General features: G+C 48.5%; 1 protein-coding gene across 2 annotated transcripts; it reads left to right on the forward strand.

Annotated features, from left to right (window-relative positions):
- The first annotated feature begins 1,558 nt into the window (after positions 1-1,558).
- LOC119802756 (tubulin polyglutamylase TTLL13) lies at positions 1,559-17,462 on the forward strand. Of its 2 annotated transcripts, XM_038313866.2 has the most exons (15): positions 1,559-1,753; positions 2,229-2,496; positions 3,195-3,235; positions 5,146-5,264; positions 7,274-7,404; positions 8,010-8,166; positions 8,553-8,696; positions 9,200-9,285; positions 9,605-9,836; positions 10,422-10,606; positions 13,455-13,640; positions 14,998-15,178; positions 15,466-15,645; positions 16,211-16,529; positions 16,913-17,462. In XM_038313866.2, exons 2-15 carry the CDS (start codon positions 2,240-2,242, stop codon positions 17,170-17,172), a joined length of 2,478 nt encoding a protein of 825 aa, XP_038169794.1. In that variant the 5' UTR covers positions 1,559-1,753; positions 2,229-2,239; the 3' UTR covers positions 17,173-17,462. The 2 variants fall into 2 exon arrangements, with proteins under 2 accessions (XP_038169794.1, XP_038169793.1); XM_038313865.1 differs by having other exon boundaries at positions 1,559-2,496.
- Positions 17,463-17,724: the final 262 nt, after the last annotated feature.

The raw sequence follows: 17,724 nt of genomic DNA on the forward strand, positions 1-17,724 counted from the left end.
GATCCATACATGCAGGCAAAAGCTCATACACATAAGATAAATTAATTTTTAAAAAATTAAAAGTGGCAAAAGCCTCCATTACCACACAACCAATTACTTTGGCAAATTTTCAGTAATCAGAAAATACATTCATGTAACATCTGGAATGTTTGTCTTTTTTTTTTTTTTTTTTTAACAAAACACGTTCTGTGAATTTTGCCACACAAAATAATCCAGTCAGGCAGTGTGGTGCATGCCTTTAATCCCAGCGCTCAGGAAGCAGAGGCAGGCGATCTCTGTGAGTTCGAAGCCAGCCTGGTTTAGAGCGAGTTCCAAGACAGTCGACTGTTTCACAGAGAAACCCTATCTCAAAAAAGCACCAAAACCAACCAAACAGAAAATAAATAAATAAATAATCTGAATCACAAATTGGGATTGGTGGAGGAGGATAGTGGAAGTCAAAGTGAGGAAATATCAGGTATAGAAAGGCGATAACAGCCGGGCGGTGGTGGCGCACGCCTTTAATCCCAGCACTCGGGAGGCAGAGGCAGGCGGATCTCTGTGAGTTCGAGACCAGCCTGGTCTACCAGAGCTAGTTCCAGGACAGGCTCCAAAGACACAGAGAAACCCTGTCTCGAAAAACAAAACAAAACAAAACAAAAAAAAAAAAAAAGAAAGGCTATAACAGAGCAATTGGATGAGGTAATTACTATTTCCTCGTCGTTCAAGTAGAAACTTGTAGAAACTTGTTTATGGTGGTGGGCTCCGTGCCAAGGTTTCAAGGGTGTAGAGGTCGAGGAGGACAGTTTATTGTTGTCCTGGTTCTCTCCTCCCACCATGTGGGTTCCAGGGGTCGAACTCAAGTCCGCTGGCCTGTCAGCAAACACTTTAACCCGCTGAACCACCTCTCTGGCCCCATTCTGTAATTCGTTAATGGAACTGTTTCAGTTTATCAGGGTGAAAACCTCGGAAGGCACGTGTCCTAATCGCTTGCTGTCTCTGTCAAAGGCGGGGGCTTATTTATTGTGTATACATTGTTCTGTATGTCAGGAGAAGGCAACAGATCTCATTATAGATGGTTCTGAGCCACCATGTGGTTGCTGGGAATTGAACTCGGGACCTCTGGAAGAACAGCCAGTGCGCTTAACCGCTGAGCCACCTTTCCAGCCCCATAGCACCATTTCTAAAATGCAGAAGAAGCACAAGCAGCTATTTGTCCCAAATACCAGACTTGTTTGCCTTGGCCATCGGATTCCAGGAAAGGTGGATGGAGAAGGCGCCCACCCGCGCCAGTGCAGGAGGACTACAAATCCTATAATGGATTGGAAGAATCCCTCTTGGGTTGATCACAAGCTCTTTCGCACTATGACCTCCAGCCGCACCCGGCAAAAGCAGGCAACCTGGGGCCAAGATGGCTTCAACTGGCACCAGAGTGGGTGTGGTTCCCGGGAAGGCCACGCCCCCAGAACGCTACTCCAATAGGGTCCGCCTTCGTGTCCATAGCGACGGCGGCGGCGGCGGCCGTCGGCTTGCTTAAGGAGGCGCCGCCGCCGCCAGGATCTCGGAGCTAGGAGTTAACCCCGAGGGGGAGCGGGCTCCCCCTCGCGACGGCGGGGACAGACAGTCCTGTGGAACGAAGAGACGGTCCCCGACGTCCAGCAACGCCCAGGAAGAGCCGCAGCGGGCGAGGGTCGGCCATGAGCGACCAGCTGAGTCCAACCCTGGGCTGCTAGGGGCAGCTCCAGCAGCCCCTGAGCTCTCCTCGAAACCTCGGGTGGGCAGTGTCTGCCGTGGGTTTCCTTTCCTCTATCAGAGCCCAAAGGGTCTCAGCCATGAGATGCCCGACCCTGACGTTTTCACATAGGGAAACTGCCGGCCCGAGAACCTTTGATCATCAGGGGTATTTTAAAGCAAAGAGTCCTCCAGTTCTGTCAGCCACCTCTCTTTCTATTCAGGAAACAAAACAGCCGCGGTCGTAGCTTCTGCCTGCTCTGCTCTGCATGCACGTCAGTGTGTCGTATGGCCCAGGGTAGTCCTGGATGATGGGGTCTTTTAGTTCAGGGCTTACATCCTACCAACATCCCGTCCTCCCCACAGCCCTGTACTTGGAAACAACCTAGTCTACGTTGGTCAGAAAGAGCAACATTTTCTTCTAGCTCCATAAAGGGTCTCTGGGTGAATTCCTGCAGGACTTCCTGGGCCTGGAAGGAGGTCTGATAAATATTTCATTCCCATGCCTTTCCCCTTAGAATCTAAGAGGATGGAGCCCAGTACCTGTAAGAACAGTGAATCTGAGGAAGACTATGTTGAGGAAGAAGAGTCTGAGGAAGAGTGTGTTAGAGAGGAAGCTACCACCCCTAACTCTTCCCAGCAGGCACTTGCAAAAGCTGACTATAAAGAGTTTGAGAATGGGGTTACCTTATCTGTTATAGCCAAGAAAATTCCAAAGAAAATCCTAAGTGCAACAGACACAGATGATTTGGAAGTTGGGAGGAGAAAGAGGAAGCGGAAACGAAGGTAACTTTCCCCTAGACCCCTAACGGGTCTGGCTCTAGAGAGTCACCCCTTGGCCACCATTTGGCAGGGGGAATGATGGGATATAAGCTTTTCACGTTAGTCTTTGGGAGATGGGAGGAGAACCAGGTTGTGGTGCGCATACATCAATAATCCCAGCAATAGGAAGGCTGAGACAAAAGTATTACTATTAATTCTGGGCCAGTTTGGGACTCTGATTAAAAAACCATATAGCAATGGGCTGATGCGATGGCTCATTTGGGAAGAGAGCCTAGTGTGCATCACCGAAGGCCTGAGTTTGAATTCCCAATGCTCATCAAAAAGGGCGGGGGGGAAGCTGGTCATGGTGGTAATATGCCTTTGATCCCAGCTCTCAGGGGCAGGCTGATCTCTGAGTCCCTGGCCAGCCTGGTCTACAGAGCAAATTCCAGGACAGCCAGGGCTACACAGAGAAACACCCTCTTGAAATGAAAGACTGGAGCGGTATTAATCTTTGCTGCAACAGAAAAAAAAATCAGAACCATTTGGGTCTGTCTAGCTTGGTGATTTGGCTGGCATGTTGGTTTGGTATTTAAGATGCTGCTAGAGAAAATGAGTTTATATTATAAATTTGTTAGCCGTTTCTTCACCTGAGCTCCCGGCAGCCTGGAGCCTCCCCTACCCTCCTGCTCTGCCTGATTTCTGTTCTCCCTTCATTTCAGACCCCTGGCTATCAACCTGACCAACTGCAAGTACGAGAGTGGTAAGCGCTGGCCCCATCTTTCACAACTGTGTGTGCAAGAGGGGTTGTTCTTCTTCCTGGGACAGCCACAGTCATTCTCCCAGCCCCTGGCTCCTGCCTAAGTGACCTACTACCTACACTGAGGTTCCTGGGTGTCCCCAGGCTTAGCTCCTGGCAGCTGAGATGTCGCTATAGCAGCTTGTCACACTGGTAGGGAAGGTATCTCCACAGTTAGCTGGCAAAACCAAACACACACACACACACACACACACACAAAAGCCACAAGCCAGGCACTTGGGGGTCAGATCTCTGAGTTCTAGGCCAGTCTGACCTACATAGCAAGTGACAGCCAAGGCTACATAGTGAAACCCTGCCCTCCCCCAAATAAAAACTAAGATAAAAAGGTTGCTAAGAATATAGCTCATTGGTAGAATACTTGTCTAGTATGCAGGAAGCCTTGGGTTTGATCCTCAACACCTCATTAAACTGGTCCTGGTAGCTTATGCTTATAATCCCAGCATTTGGAAGATAGAGTCAAATGGATCAGAAGTTCAAGGTTATTCTTGGTTACATAAGCCAGCAAGAAAAAAAAATGAAAAAAATCTGACATAATGTCACATTGTTCTACCCTTCAAATAAGGAGCATAAAGAAAAGTTAAAGCTGCTTTTGGGGCTGGAGAGAGAACTCATATATGCACTTTTCCATACGGCTGGCAATCCAGGTTCAGTCTCTGGGGACCCACATAGCAGAGGGAGACCCCTGCTAATCATCTTCCGACCTCCACATGCATGACCTGACACACATGTGCCCACACACATACACGTGATTAAAATCAATAAAAATCTTTTTTGTTGTTGTTTTGTTTTGTTTTCGAGACAGTGTTTCTCTGTGTAGCCTGGCTGTTCTGGAACTTGCTCTGTAGACCAGCCTGGCCTCGAACTCCCAGAGATTTGCCTCCTCTGCCTCCTGAGTGCTGAGATTAAAGGTGTGTGCCACCACTGCCCAGCAAAATAATGAATATCTTAACAACAAGAACAAACAACCCCCCCCAAAAGCAAACAAACAAGCAAAAAAAAAAAAAACCAGCAGCTTTTGAAAGTTGAGAACATAGCTCAATGGTAAAGGACTTGCCTACCATGCAAAAAGTCCTAGGTTTGCCAGGCGGTGATGGCGCACACCTTTAATCCCAGCACTCGGGAGGCAGAGGCAGGCAGATCTTTTTTGAGTCCGAGGCCAGCATGGTCTATAAAGCAAGTTCCAGGACAGGCTCTAAAGCTACAAAGAAACCTCATCTCAAAAAACAAAACAAAAAAACAACAACAAAAGGCCTAGGTTTAATCTCCAACACCACAATAATGAAAACCGCGTTTTTCCCTTGAGAGGCTCTCAGGGGGCTTAACAATCAAAAATAATAACCCAGGTAGGGCCGGGCGGTGGTGGCGCACGCCTTTAATCCCAGCACTCGGGAGGCAGAGGCAGGCGGATCTCTGTGAGTTCGAGGCCAGCCTGGTCTACAAGAGCTAGTTCCAGGGCAGGCTCTAAAAAAGCTGCAGAGAAACCCTGTCTCAAAAAAACCAAAAAAAAAAAAAAAAATAACCCAGGTAGGTCAGGGTTTTCATCTCTCTCCTCTTCTGACATCTGTACAAAGAGCCACTCAGAGTCTTAGGTGCTAGTGTGCTCCATCCAATCTAGGGCAGCTGTATATCCATTCACACAGCCCTAACCCAGAGCAGCAGAGGTCTGGCTCTTGTTTTCTCTGCTAGCCTCATGAACTTGAGGTTGCAGCCTGGTAACTAAGATGCTGGGATAAGAACCACATGCCTTTACAATCTGCTCTTTGGTCAGGTCTGTTTCTTCTTCAGCCCAGGTAGAGTTCCAGGGCTCATGGCTGGTACCCAGGCTGGCAGCATTGATCTCCCTGTCTCTACAGTGCGCCGAGCAGCCCAAATGTGTGGCCTGAAGGAAGTGGGGGAGGATGAAGAGTGGACTGTGTACTGGACAGACTGCTCTGTCTCACTGGAACGAGTCATGGACATGAAGAGGTTTCAGGTACCAATGTCCTGGCCCAGCATCCAAAATGAGCATTCCCACCCTGTCCGCCCTGGCACGGGGAGACTGCCTCTTCCCATTGCTGCACCTTACTTATATAGACAGGGAGGCCATCCCCAGGTCTTCAGCTCCAATAAAATTATTCTTCTCTTGGCTCTCTGGAGCTTCTGTTACCCGAAGTAGGCGGTGGGTGCCCATCCCTGTCACATTATTTGTTCTGACTGGTAGCATCTGACGAGGCTGCCTGTCTCATTGAGAGCAGGTCTGCCCATCTTAGGCCGAGACCTGGAAAGCTGCTTCAGGGCTCAGAGCAGAAGCCTAGGGATGTACCTCAGTGCTTTGTGGTGTGCAGAAGACACTGAGTTTGATTTCCAGGATCTAAAAAGAAAAGGCAGGGAGAGGGATAATTATTCGGTCAGATGGATGGTTTCGTATCTAAGCAGCGTAGAGTCACACATCTGCCAAGAGAGCGTGGAAGAGCCAAGCATGGGTGATAGGTAGCGTGGAAGAGCCAAGTGTGGTGATAGACACCAGTGGTCCCAGCCCTTAAGAGGTGGAAACAAGGCTCAAGGGGGAGCTCAAGGCCAGACTACGACTGTCCCAGTCTTAAAAGAAAAAAAGAAAAAGAAAAGAAAAACACACACACTCCTGACGGAGAAGGGGGCTGGGCGTGGTATAGTGGCACAGGACTGTAATCCCAGCAGTCAGCAGCTAGTCAAGAGGATGAGGTGTTTGAGGCCATACACCTTGGGTTATATATATAGCAAGACCCTGGCTCAGCAACAACAACAAGAATACAGGGGGTCTCATCATGTCTGGTGAAGTCGTGTGCAGCTTAGTAATGAGTATACACGTACGAGGAACGGGTTGGGAGGTGATGTCATCGTGGGAACATTGTTAAGTGCAGTTGACAGATGTCTGCCCAGTCGCTAGATGATGGGGTTCTAGGAGCACCATTGGGTCTCTAGTCCGTCTTTATCTGAAATGTGGTTATGTGGCACATGACTCATTAAAAAGGGTCTGTGGGCTTCCTTAAGGGACTCCAGAAGGGAGGCCCAGGACACTGGAACTTATCCTAACCTAGTCTTAAGGAAGGAAGCAGAAGAGAGCAACTGTGGGTTTTGGAGAAGCCGCAACTGCAGGGAGCAGCTGTCAGATGAGGATGACGGATTATCAGTAATAGCTTTCATGGGGGACTCCTAAGTATTGGTCAGATACTGCGAGGCGTTTTTATATTTATATTGTTTCTTCATTAAACCCTCAACATCCCTGAGTGGCAGATAGCAGTTTGTTAAAAAGAGGACAGGAAGGCTTAGAACACAGAGTCGGCATAGCTAGTGACTGAGGACGCCAGCTGAATGTGCTTACCCGTCTTTGGCTTCCGCCTTCCATCCCTGCAGAGCAGAACAACTTAGGGCCTCCAGCAGACACCCCATCCTTGCTATGTGGTCTCCAGGTGCTGTGGCATGCATTTCCTATTGTCTTCTTTTTTTTCCCCCTATCATCTTCTTAGTTCCTTTTCTCCTTGGTGTTTTCAAGTCTTCAAGGTAATGTTTCCTTATTTCTTTGTGCTATCACGTATCATTCATTATTCTATTAAAACGTCAGAGTGTGTGTGTGTGTGTGTGTGTGTGTGTGTGTGTGTGTGTTGCTGGAGACTGAACCTAGGACCTCATGCCCATTACTTAAAGGCCCCATCACCGAGCCTTACCTCCAGACAGGACTGAGTGAGGAGGTGACCGGAGAGCACAAAGGTCCTGGCTAGTCCACCCGTTTCCAGCACCTCTTCCTTTCTCAGCCTTGGTGTAGACATGTACTGGGGAGAGACTTGGAGTGACTTCCCGCCTACCTTAATGGAAGCTTCCTGTTTCGGCCTTGCCGACTAAATATAGTGCTCCCCTCCACTGGGACTTATTCCTTTCCTCCCCAATTTTTCTATGGCTTCGTGGGATGCCCAGGTCCTAGGAGCTGCCACGCGGGGGCAGTATAACCCACTGACTCTCTTTCAGAAAATCAACCACTTCCCTGGCATGACTGAGATCTGCCGCAAAGATCTGCTGGCTCGGAACCTCAACCGCATGCAGAAGCTCTATCCAACCGAGTACAACATCTTCCCGCGAACCTGGTGTCTCCCTGCAGAGTGAGTGAGCCGAGACCCTGGGGGCAGGATGAGGAGTCCATCTCTGTGGTCTTGTGACCCAGACGTGTTTAAGAGGGTTGGAACTGGACCAAGACAGATTCAGCTGACTGGGATTGGTGGTGCACACCTTTAATCCCAGTGCTCAGGAGAGAGAGGCAGGTGGATTTCAGTAAGTTTGAGTCGAGCCTGGTCTATTTAGCCAATATAGGCTAGCCATGGCTACAAAGAGAGACTGTCTCAAAAAAAAAAAAAAAAGTTTCAGTTCACCAAAGCAAAAGTGGGTCCAAGGCTAAGTGCTCCAAGAAGAGCCTGGAAATAGAGAACAAGAAGATGGCCATGGGGGGCTGGAGAGATGGCTCAGAGGTTAAGAGCACTGACTATTCTTCCAGAGGTTCTGAGTTCAATTCCCAGCAACCACATGATGGCTCACAACCATCTGCAATAAGATCTGGTGCCCTCTTCTGGCCTGCAGGGACACATGCAAGCAGAATGTTGTATACATAATTAATAAATAAATCTTTAAAAATAAAAAAAAGATGGCCATGGGGGTCCCAGGACAGACAGGATGCACAGAAACCCTTTGACCGGCCTCTCTCTGCATGTAGCTATGGGGACTTCCAGGCCTACGGTCGTCAGCGGAAAACCCGCACTTATATCTGCAAGCCAGATAGCGGCTGTCAGGGCCGTGGCATCTTTATCACCAGAACCCCCAAGGAAATCAAGCCAGGAGAGCATATGATCTGCCAGCAGTACATCACCAAGGTGAAGGCCACCTCGGAACCCCCAGGCCTTTCCCCCTGCACTAGCATGCCTTATCCCTTGTACATCAGGGCGGAAGTCAAGCATAGGCTCCTGCCCTCTCTGCTGCCCTTGTTATCTTACAGACTAGAGCCATTGTTCAGAGCTAGCCAGCCTGGATTTGACTCACAGCTTCCCCAATTCCCAGACATAGGATCTTGAGCAGTTATCTGGCCCTTTCCTTGGTGCTGTTTCCTCATTGTTAAGTAAGAATAGCAACAGTAACTATCTGATTATTGTGAGGACTCAGTGTGTTACGTGTTGGAAGCACCTGTAATAACCATATATATTGCATGTGACAAGCACTTCAGATGTTCATTAGTCTCCCCTTTGCGTTTGCACGCTCTTAGCCCTTCCTCATTGATGGCTTCAAGTTTGACATGCGAATCTATGTTCTGATCACTTCCTGTGACCCTCTCCGGATTTTCATGTATGAGGAAGGCCTGGCCCGTTTTGCCACCATGCCGTATGTGGAACCTAGCCATAACAACCTGGTGAGGAGGCAGGGTGGTACCCTCTTCTCTTCTGTTGCTGTGAGTGCCTTGGTTCTAGGGACAAGCATGGTAGAAAAGTTTGTCATTGTCAGACAAGACTGAAAAAGGAAGCCAGTGAGAGCCATAGCACTTGGGGGAGCCCTTGCTGGGTGGCGGCTGAGGAAAGGTTCTTCTTTTTTGTTTTTTGTTTTTCAAGACAGAGCTCCTCTGTGTAGTTTTAGAGCCTGTCCTGGAACTAACTCTGTAGACCAGGCTGGCCTTGAACTCACAGAGATCCGCTTGCCTCTGCCTTCCCAGTGCTGGCCGAAACCCCCTGGCCGAAAGGTTTTTTTCTGAAGTTACCCAGCACAGCCTCTTTCCCAGGATCATACAGGACAGTCCCTGGTTAAGAGGGCCAGGAGATGAGCAGTCTTGGGGCAGAGCAGTAGATATAAGAAGCACCAAAGGGCTGGAGAGGCCGCACGGAGGCAGTGTGAGCAGATCCAGGGCCATTTACTTCACAGGAGGATGTCTGCATGCACCTGACCAACTACGCCATCAATAAGCACAATGAGAACTTTGTCCGAGACGATGCTGTGGGCAGTAAGAGGTATCCCCTATTCTGTTTTCCCTTGCTTCCTCTGCCTTTAGTCCCACAGTGTCAGGAGCCCATGAAAGCTGGCTCTTGGGAAGCTGATATCTTAGGAGTCTCTGCTTTTTAAGTCCCTAGTCCTGTGTCTGAGCTCTAGGCACAGACTCAGCAACCTACAGCCCTGATAACTAATCCTCACCCCCAGCTGCTAGCAACCCTTTGAAGCCCAGGGTCCCAGACATGGAATTGGGGTTAACACCAGGGAGCCTCCTGCCTGCCTGCAGCCAGGCCCTGCTGGCATGGAACTTGGTCTTCCTCTGAGCACTGGGCCTCATAGGAAGCTGTCGACACTCAATGCCTGGCTGCGAGAGCACAGCTATGACCCCCGAGAGCTGTGGGGGGACATCGAGGACATCATCATCAAAACCATCATCTCAGCCCACTCTGTTCTTCGCCACAACTACCGAACCTGTTTCCCCCAATATCTGTGTGGAGGTACATGCGCCTGCTTTGAGATCCTGGGTTTTGACATCTTACTGGACCACAAGCTCAAGCCCTGGCTTCTCGAGGTAAGATTTCTCTCCTCGACTTGCCAAAGCCAAAGTCAGAGGCCTCGCCCTGGAAGGAGTGCATGGACGTGGTAGAATCGGGAGGATGGGGAGGCAGAAGTCTCAGGGTGGGCAAGAACCAGAAAGTATGACTTCTACCATTTGCTGAGACAAACACTGGTGGCCTCTGACCTCGACAATAGTAATTCAGACTGGGCATGGTGGTACACGCCTATAATCGCAGGACTTGAGAAGTGGAGGAAGGAGGGTGATGATTTCAGAATGAGTCTCAGCTATATAGTGAATCTGAGGCTAGCCTGGATTCAGGGAAATCCATTCTCAAAAACCCAAGGAAAAAAAAAAGCAAGCAAGCAAACACAGCAATCCATAGTCAGGATCTCCCAGTGTTGCTTGAGTGAGTCTTGCCCTTTGGGGACCCCATATCTGGAGTTGTCTGGTTTTCTCTTCCTAGCCCATGGAAGGGTCAGACCGCTCCTCAGTGATTGGCTCAGGCCACAGGAGGGAGCTCTGTCTCCCCAGCCCCCAGTTAGACCTGCCACAACTCAGGTGGTCTGGGAAAGGGGCAATAAGGACTCCTCTCGGCAGGTCAACCACTCCCCAAGCTTCACCACAGACTCCCGCCTGGACCGAGAGGTGAAAGATGCACTTCTCTGTGACGCTATGAACCTTGTCAACCTCCGGGGCTGCGACAAGAAGAAGGTGATGGAGGAAGACAAGCGGCGGGTCAAGGAGCGGCTTTTCCTGTGTCACCAGCAGCCACGGGAGGCCAGGTGAGCCCGTGCCCGAGAGATACTTGTTTATTTCAGACAGGTCTCTGCCTGGCCTGGAACTAGAGATGCAGACCAGGTTGGTTTCAAACTCCCAGTTGCTGGGATTAAAGGTGTGCGCCACTGTTTCCAGTTTATTTTTAAGTTAATATGGTACGTGTTTATTTTGTGTGTGTGTTTCTGCACTGTGCCACGCCAGACCTGGTTAGAGGACAACACGTGGTAGCTGGGTCTTGCCTTCCACTATGTTGGGTTATGGGAATTGAACTCGGGTCCTTAGGCTTCTCATTAGTGCCATTACCCATCGAGCCACCTCACGGGTCCTGGTAGGCATTTAGCTGTGCAACTTCTTTATTATTACTTTCCTGAGAGAGGGAGAAGTCTGAAAAGAGCTGATTAGCTTTTAAAACTTTTTTCTGCATAGATAATACACTACATATTGTAGAGACATATTTTAAAAAATACATGGAGTGGTCTTTTTCATGCTCCTTTCCTGCAGTAAATGGTTTTCAGTGACCCACGCTACTACTGTATTGTTCATACTTGCACAAGCATTTAAAAGTCTAATGTGGGGCTGGAGAGATGGCTCAGCAGTTAAGAAGCTCTCTGACTGCTATTCCAAAGGACCTGAGTTCAACTCCCAGCACCCAGATGGTAGATTGAAATCATCTGTAACTCCAGTCCTAAAGGCTCTGACCCCCTCCTCTCTGGGCACTGCACATACACGGTGCACAGTCATACAGGCAGGTAAAACATCCATACACGTAAAAATGAATATTAAAAAAAGTTTAAATGTGTTTATACAAAATATTTCCTCCTTGTCTACCCAGAGTGTTAAATAAGTCACACTCTGTAGCTTTCTTCACTAGGCTTGTAAGGAACTGTATGTCGTGTGATTAGCTGGTTGGGGCTGTTTAGTTATGTTACTTATTTTTTTTTTTTTTTTTTTGGTTTTTCGAGACAGGGTTTCCCTGTAGTTTCTAGAGCCTGTCCTGGAGCTAGCTCTTGTAGACCAGGCTGGCCTTGAACTCAGAGATCCGCCTGCCTCTGCCTCCCGAGTGCTGGGATTAAAGGCGTGCACCACCACCGCCCGGCTATTTTTTTTTTTTTTGACACATGTTCTTGCTATATACAGTAGCCCAGGTAGCCCAGGTAGCACAGGTAGGCCTTGAACTAATGATGCACCATAACTCCCGAATGTTTGGTTTTTTTTTTTACTATTTTTATTTATTCTTCAGAGTTTTATACATGCATACAATATATTTTGATCAAATTCATCCCCCCACAGCAACCCCTAACTACTCCCAGATTTACCCTCCGAACTTCTTCTTCTTTTTTTTTTTTTTAATAACCCACTGAGTCTGATTTGTGTTGTCTATGTTCTCATCTGTAGCTCCATGCTCTTTCCGTCCCCTCCTTCACGATGTGATCGAACCTTGCGGGGGAACTGGTTTGTTTTCTCTCAAGCTCATCTAGAAACCGATTCCTGAGAATCCCTGAAATGATGACACATAGGAACAGTTCAGTTGTTTATTAGATTGAGTTATTCTTTGTCACCCATTATCTTCACTATAAAATAGGTTATAAACATGACAACTGAAGCTGGGCGGTGGTGGCGCACGCCTTTAATCCCAGCACTCGGGAGGCAGAGGCAGGCGGATCTCTGTGGGTTCGAGACCAGCCTGGTCTACAAGAGCTAGCTCCAGGACAGGCTCTAAAGCTGCAGAGAAACCCTGTCTCGAAAAACAAAAAAAAAAAAAAAAAAAAAAAAAAAACAAAAAAAAAAAACATGACAACTGGTTGCTAATACTGAAATTATATTTTTGTCCACGGGACATAAAATTGAATTGAATTAATCTGGAGAATACCATTGTTTTTCTCTGCTTGCATTTTGATGTCCAGAGGCAAAGTGTATTTGATTCCTTGAAATAGCCTTAGGGCCTGGCACATAGCACGTGCTCAAATGTTTGTGTGGTGAATGGGGCTGAGGGATAATTGTGAGCACCTCAAATAATCCCAAAAGATTTGGGGGCACATTTGATTGGATTATGTCTTTTTTGTGGGGGGGGTTTCGAGACAGGGTTTCTCTGTGGCTTTGGAGCCTGTCCTGGAACTAGCTCTTGTAGACCAGGCTGGTTTCGAACTCACAGAGATCCGCCTGCCTCTGCCTCCCGAGTGCTGGGATTAAAGGCAGATCATGTCTTTAGTGGGGAAAATGTGTGGAAAATACTGTACACAAAAGAATCCTGATGTCATGGTACAGGACACTCCCAGCACTTAGGAGGGAGAATCAGGAGGGTTATAAGATCAAGGCTGACTTGAGCCACTTTAACAAGATCTTGTCTCAAGCAAATGAACCAAACAAATGTTAAAAACATTTAGGAATGAAGTGTGTGCCTCCCGGTATAAGCATGAGGCCGGCTAGTTGGCCTTGATCTCACTAAGGAGCTGAGGCTGGATTTGAACTTCAGCTCCTCCTGCCTCTGCCTTCCCAGTGTTAGGATTATAAACCTGCAGCACATCTAGTTTAATCTTTTTTATTTTTTTACATTTTCTGTGACAAATGGGTATTACTCTTACAATTAGGAACCTGAAAGACTGGTAGCTAGATTGTTTGCTTATGAATAGATCACTGTGTACTTAGGATGAGAATCAGAATTCTGGAAACCAGACCTAATTTGACGATTACATACATGGTGGGGCTGGCCATGAGCTTGGATGCTTCCCTACACAGGCAGGGGTCGCAAGGAGACCAGGCAGCAATAGGTTTTGAAAGCCTTAGTCAATATTCTTCTCCCTCCGGGACATTTTCACAGCCCTTCTCTGACTTCCCTGAGCTTGGTTCCTATAGGCGAGAACAGATTGAGTCATCCCAGGCTGCCATGCAGGACCAGGAACGATATGAAGATTCCCACCTAGGGGGCTACCGGCGGATCTACCCTGGGCCTGACTCAGAGAAATATGCACCCTTCTTCAAGCACAATGGCTCTCTCTTCCAGGAGACTGCTGCCTCCAAGGCTAGAGAGGAGTGTGCCAGGTATCTTGGCTGCGTTTTCCTTTGTACAGGTGGGTTGGGCACAAATCCTGAAGTTGAACTGCTCCCCAGCAGGGCAAGAGGAAACCACATACTTGAGAAAGAAGAAATAGAGCAGAAAAATTCTAACAGGCTCTCTCAATGTCCAGGCACATACATGCATGCCTTCACTTGAATGTATGGTGCGTGTGTATGCACGTATATGCATGTAGAGGCCAGAGGACAACCTTAGGTGTTGTCCCTAGCTGTTCATCTTGTTGGTGCATCTTTACATGTGTAAAGATCACATTTATTTATTATTGTATGTATGTATGGACATGTGTACATGTACGTTATATGTATACCATGGTGCACATGTGGAAGTGAAGTGAACTTCCAGGGGTCAGTTGTCTCCTTTGAGCATGTGGGTTCCAGCACCATAACTCAGATGGTCAGGTTTGGTGGTTGGTGGTAAGCACCTTTACCAACCAGCCAAGCCATCATGCCAGACCCATTTTGTTTTTATTCTTTATTATTATTATTATTATTATTATTATTATTATTATTATTATTATGGTTTTTTTTCTCATGAGACAGGGTTTCTCTGTGTAGTTTTGGAGCCTATTCTGGCACTCGCTCTGTAGACCAGGCAGGCCACAAACTTGCATAGATCTGCCTGCCTCTGCCTCCTGACTGCTGGAATTAAAGGTGTGTGCCACCACCGCCCGACGTAAGTTTTGTGTTTGTGAAACTGGGTCTTGATATATAGTTTTGATTGACCTACAACTTGCTGTATAGATGAGGCTGGCCCCAAACACATAGAGTTCTGCCTGCCTGCGCTTCCCAAATGCTGGGACTAAAAGGGCATACCACATTGTTTGGCCCAGTGTAGTTTTTGAGTCTCTCATTGGCCTGAAACTCACAAGTAGGCTAGGCTAGCTGGCCAGCAAGAATCCCAGGGACCTGCCTACTTTTGCCTGCGCAGTGCCGAGGAGTGTATGCTACCACACCTAACATTTTTTTTCATGACAAGATTTCTCTACTAGCCTTGGCTGTCCTGGAACTCACTCTGTAGACCAGGCTGGCCTTGAACTCACAGAGTGCTAGGATAAAAGGCATGTAGCACTACCACCACTTCCCAGCCCTGACTGTTTTGTTTTGTTTTACACAGGTTAGAAGGCCTGAATTCAGGTCAAGGACTTGACTGCCAGAGCTGTCATCCCAGCTCACCAATAGATTCTTAACGAGTCTTTCCTTTAGCATGTTTCCTGGACACTCTCTCATCAGTTCCAACCACACGATTTCCTTGTATTATCCCATCCTGTTTTCCTTCTCCCCACACCGTCCCTCTCCAGTGTCTGAAACTGCTGTGTCTTGTCAGGCAGCAACTGGAAGAGATTCGTCTAAAGCAGGAACAGCAGGAGAACCCAAGCACCAAAAAGCGAAAGGAAAACAAGGACCAGAACCAGGGTGAATCAGCTGGGGAGAAAAGCCGATCCAGAACAGGAACACGGAGCCTTATCACCAACTTGGCTTATAGGAACCGGAACCGGGAAAAAGAGGTGTCAGGGGCTGTGGCTCTTATCTTTTCACACGAAACTCAATTGGGACCACTAGAGAAGGGACTCCCCGCTGTCCTCTCCTCTCCTTGCTTGAGAGAGATGAGTCTCTAACTAGTAAATTAAATCTGACCCTTTGGAACAGAAGGTGAGAGGATGGACAGCTAAGGGAACCTTACAGTAGGGTCTGGGGAAGGAGGTAGAGCAGGGCAGGGGTCCTGCAGCCATCCTTGCTGACGGTGGGTGTGAGCCTCATCTTGGATATCCTATATCTCTCCTGTGCCTCGTAGCTGATCCCAGTACACCTGGACACCACGCAGCCTCAGGACATTGTGGAAGAGGAAGAGCTTGAGCGGATGAAGCTCCTGTTACAAAGAGAGAATCTTATCAGAAGCCTGGGTATTGTAGAGCAGCTCACCCGCATGCTGTACCCCAGCCACCGGGGCCACAGAAAGCTTCATGAGTATCGGGTGAGGGTCCCTGAGAAGCCTCTCACAAAGCCAGGGAACAAGGGCTTTGACACCAACACGTGGTGGTGGTTACACCAAAGGAGGTTTATGTAATGATATCTATCACTGGAGCCTGGGAGAGGGTCTGTTGGTCCCATAACGGCTGTTGCTAGGCTCCCTTGGGTTTGGTATTGCCACCCAGCAAAGTGTAGCTCCCAACTTTCTCAATGGCAAAAGATGTACTCTATCCCTGTTTTCATAGTAACCCACAACTTCTGACTGACAAATAAGAAGACCACCACATGCCCAGTGGCTTCTGTGTAATTGCCCTAGCACTGCCAATGCCCTGGCTCTATGGGAGCTAAGTAAACAGTCTTGGGCCAACAAAACAGCTGCCGTTTTCACTATTCCCTGGGCTAGTAACAAACCTGTTGGGCCCTCTGTTTTTGTTGAACCCCAAAAGAATAACTAGTTAAACAGTGGCTGTGTGGCCTAGAAGAGATTGTTCTGTTTTAGTTACGTATTTCTTCCAACATTCTACCCAGCCTTGCAAGAAATATGGTAAGGGGCTGCTCTTCTCCTCTAGCCTAGATTTCACCAGGACGGGCTGGGCAGTCAGGAACTGCAACCTGTGAATTTGGTCCCATTGGTGTTCCTGAGAGGGGCTGCCACAGAACAGGTCCCTCCTCATTTCCTGCAACCACTTCGGCCCCATGAATTGATCCCCAGGATCTTAGGGCCACTGTCAAGCATGACTCCCGCAATTGCACAGCATTCTCGGTACCATCTGCAGCCCAAGAGCATCAACTGGATAAGAGATCCAGCAGCCATTGGCCCCTGTTCATTGTCAATGAAGAAATCTGGGAGGCAGTATTTTTCCAGCTCTAGAGTCAGGCTCACTAGCCGTAAGTATACAAAACTAGCTTTGGTCACTTTGACTGGTGTAAATTCCCAGTAGCGAGTATTACAGCTGGGATGCCCCCAAGACAAAAAGTGGCATGCCCGGTAGTGTAGCAATGGGGGAAGGCAGTGGACCCGCTTGTCTACTTCCTGCTAGCTAGTGACCCTGGTGATAGACGTGGCAGAAACAGCCCCAGTCAGTCCTCACCAGAGGTTGACAGGGAAATGGACACGTAAACAGACTAATTAGAATACAGTGTGGTAAAGATGCTGGAGGGAAGCATGGGATGCCATTCTTCTGTGTAATTGGACCACAGTTGGGAAGGAGGTGAGAACATCTCTTCCATGAGTACCCCAACTTAGTGGGGAATCCATGTTTCTACCGCAGAAGGCCAAGCCAGCAGAAGGCTAGAAGCCATAAACCGAGCCCTGTCAGGATCAGTGCCACCCACTTTAACCCCAAAGCAGGGCTATCTTCTCCAGCCCGAAAGACAGCAAAGTGACTCATGGACCGAATGCTGCACCTTGCCCTCCATGGTAAACTCTGAACACAGAGAAGCCAAGGCTGGGGATATCACCCTCTGCCCCGCCTCTGCGCCAGTGCTGCAGCATTCCAGCCCACTCCTCAACATCATCCAACACAGGTAAAAGAAGGGACGCCCAGCACGCAAGCAAAAGAGCAAATGGCCTGCAATGATTGCTCATTGAAAGACTGCCACCAAGTTCCAGTTTGAAAAGCTCTGGCCAGGACCTTTGTTCGCAAAAGGCATAGCCCAAAGACACCAAGGATTCTTCACCATTCTAAGATTCTTTGGGGGAATCGGTTAAAAAAAAAAAAAAGACGAAGAGCTAAGGCCAGCATGAATGCATCTCTCTGCTCGTCAAGCCTTAGGCTGGGTTTCTCGCTAAGCAGTGGGTCTGAACCCTGGGGCTGGAGGTCGCTGGGCAACAAGGAGTTCCTTTCCCAGTGGAGTCAAATGCCTAAGGTACGGTGTAGTCACCATCAGAAGATTGCTGAGGGTCCGCCCTTCCTGCCACAGTGGCAGAATCAGGCAGGCCTGGGCAGCCTGTGCCAGAGGGGCGGCTCTGGGCAATGAACTCGTCTTTTTATTAAAGTTTATGTCGTTTTCCAGGCGCGTCCTGTACCTCCTTTCGATCCTTGCGTCTGAGGCGAGCTCTTCTCACAGTTACAGTAGGGAA

The sequence above is a fragment of the Arvicola amphibius genome, chromosome 12 (genome assembly GCF_903992535.2).
Source record: "Arvicola amphibius chromosome 12, mArvAmp1.2, whole genome shotgun sequence".
In the NCBI taxonomy this organism is placed as follows: Eukaryota; Metazoa; Chordata; class Mammalia; order Rodentia; family Cricetidae; genus Arvicola; species Arvicola amphibius.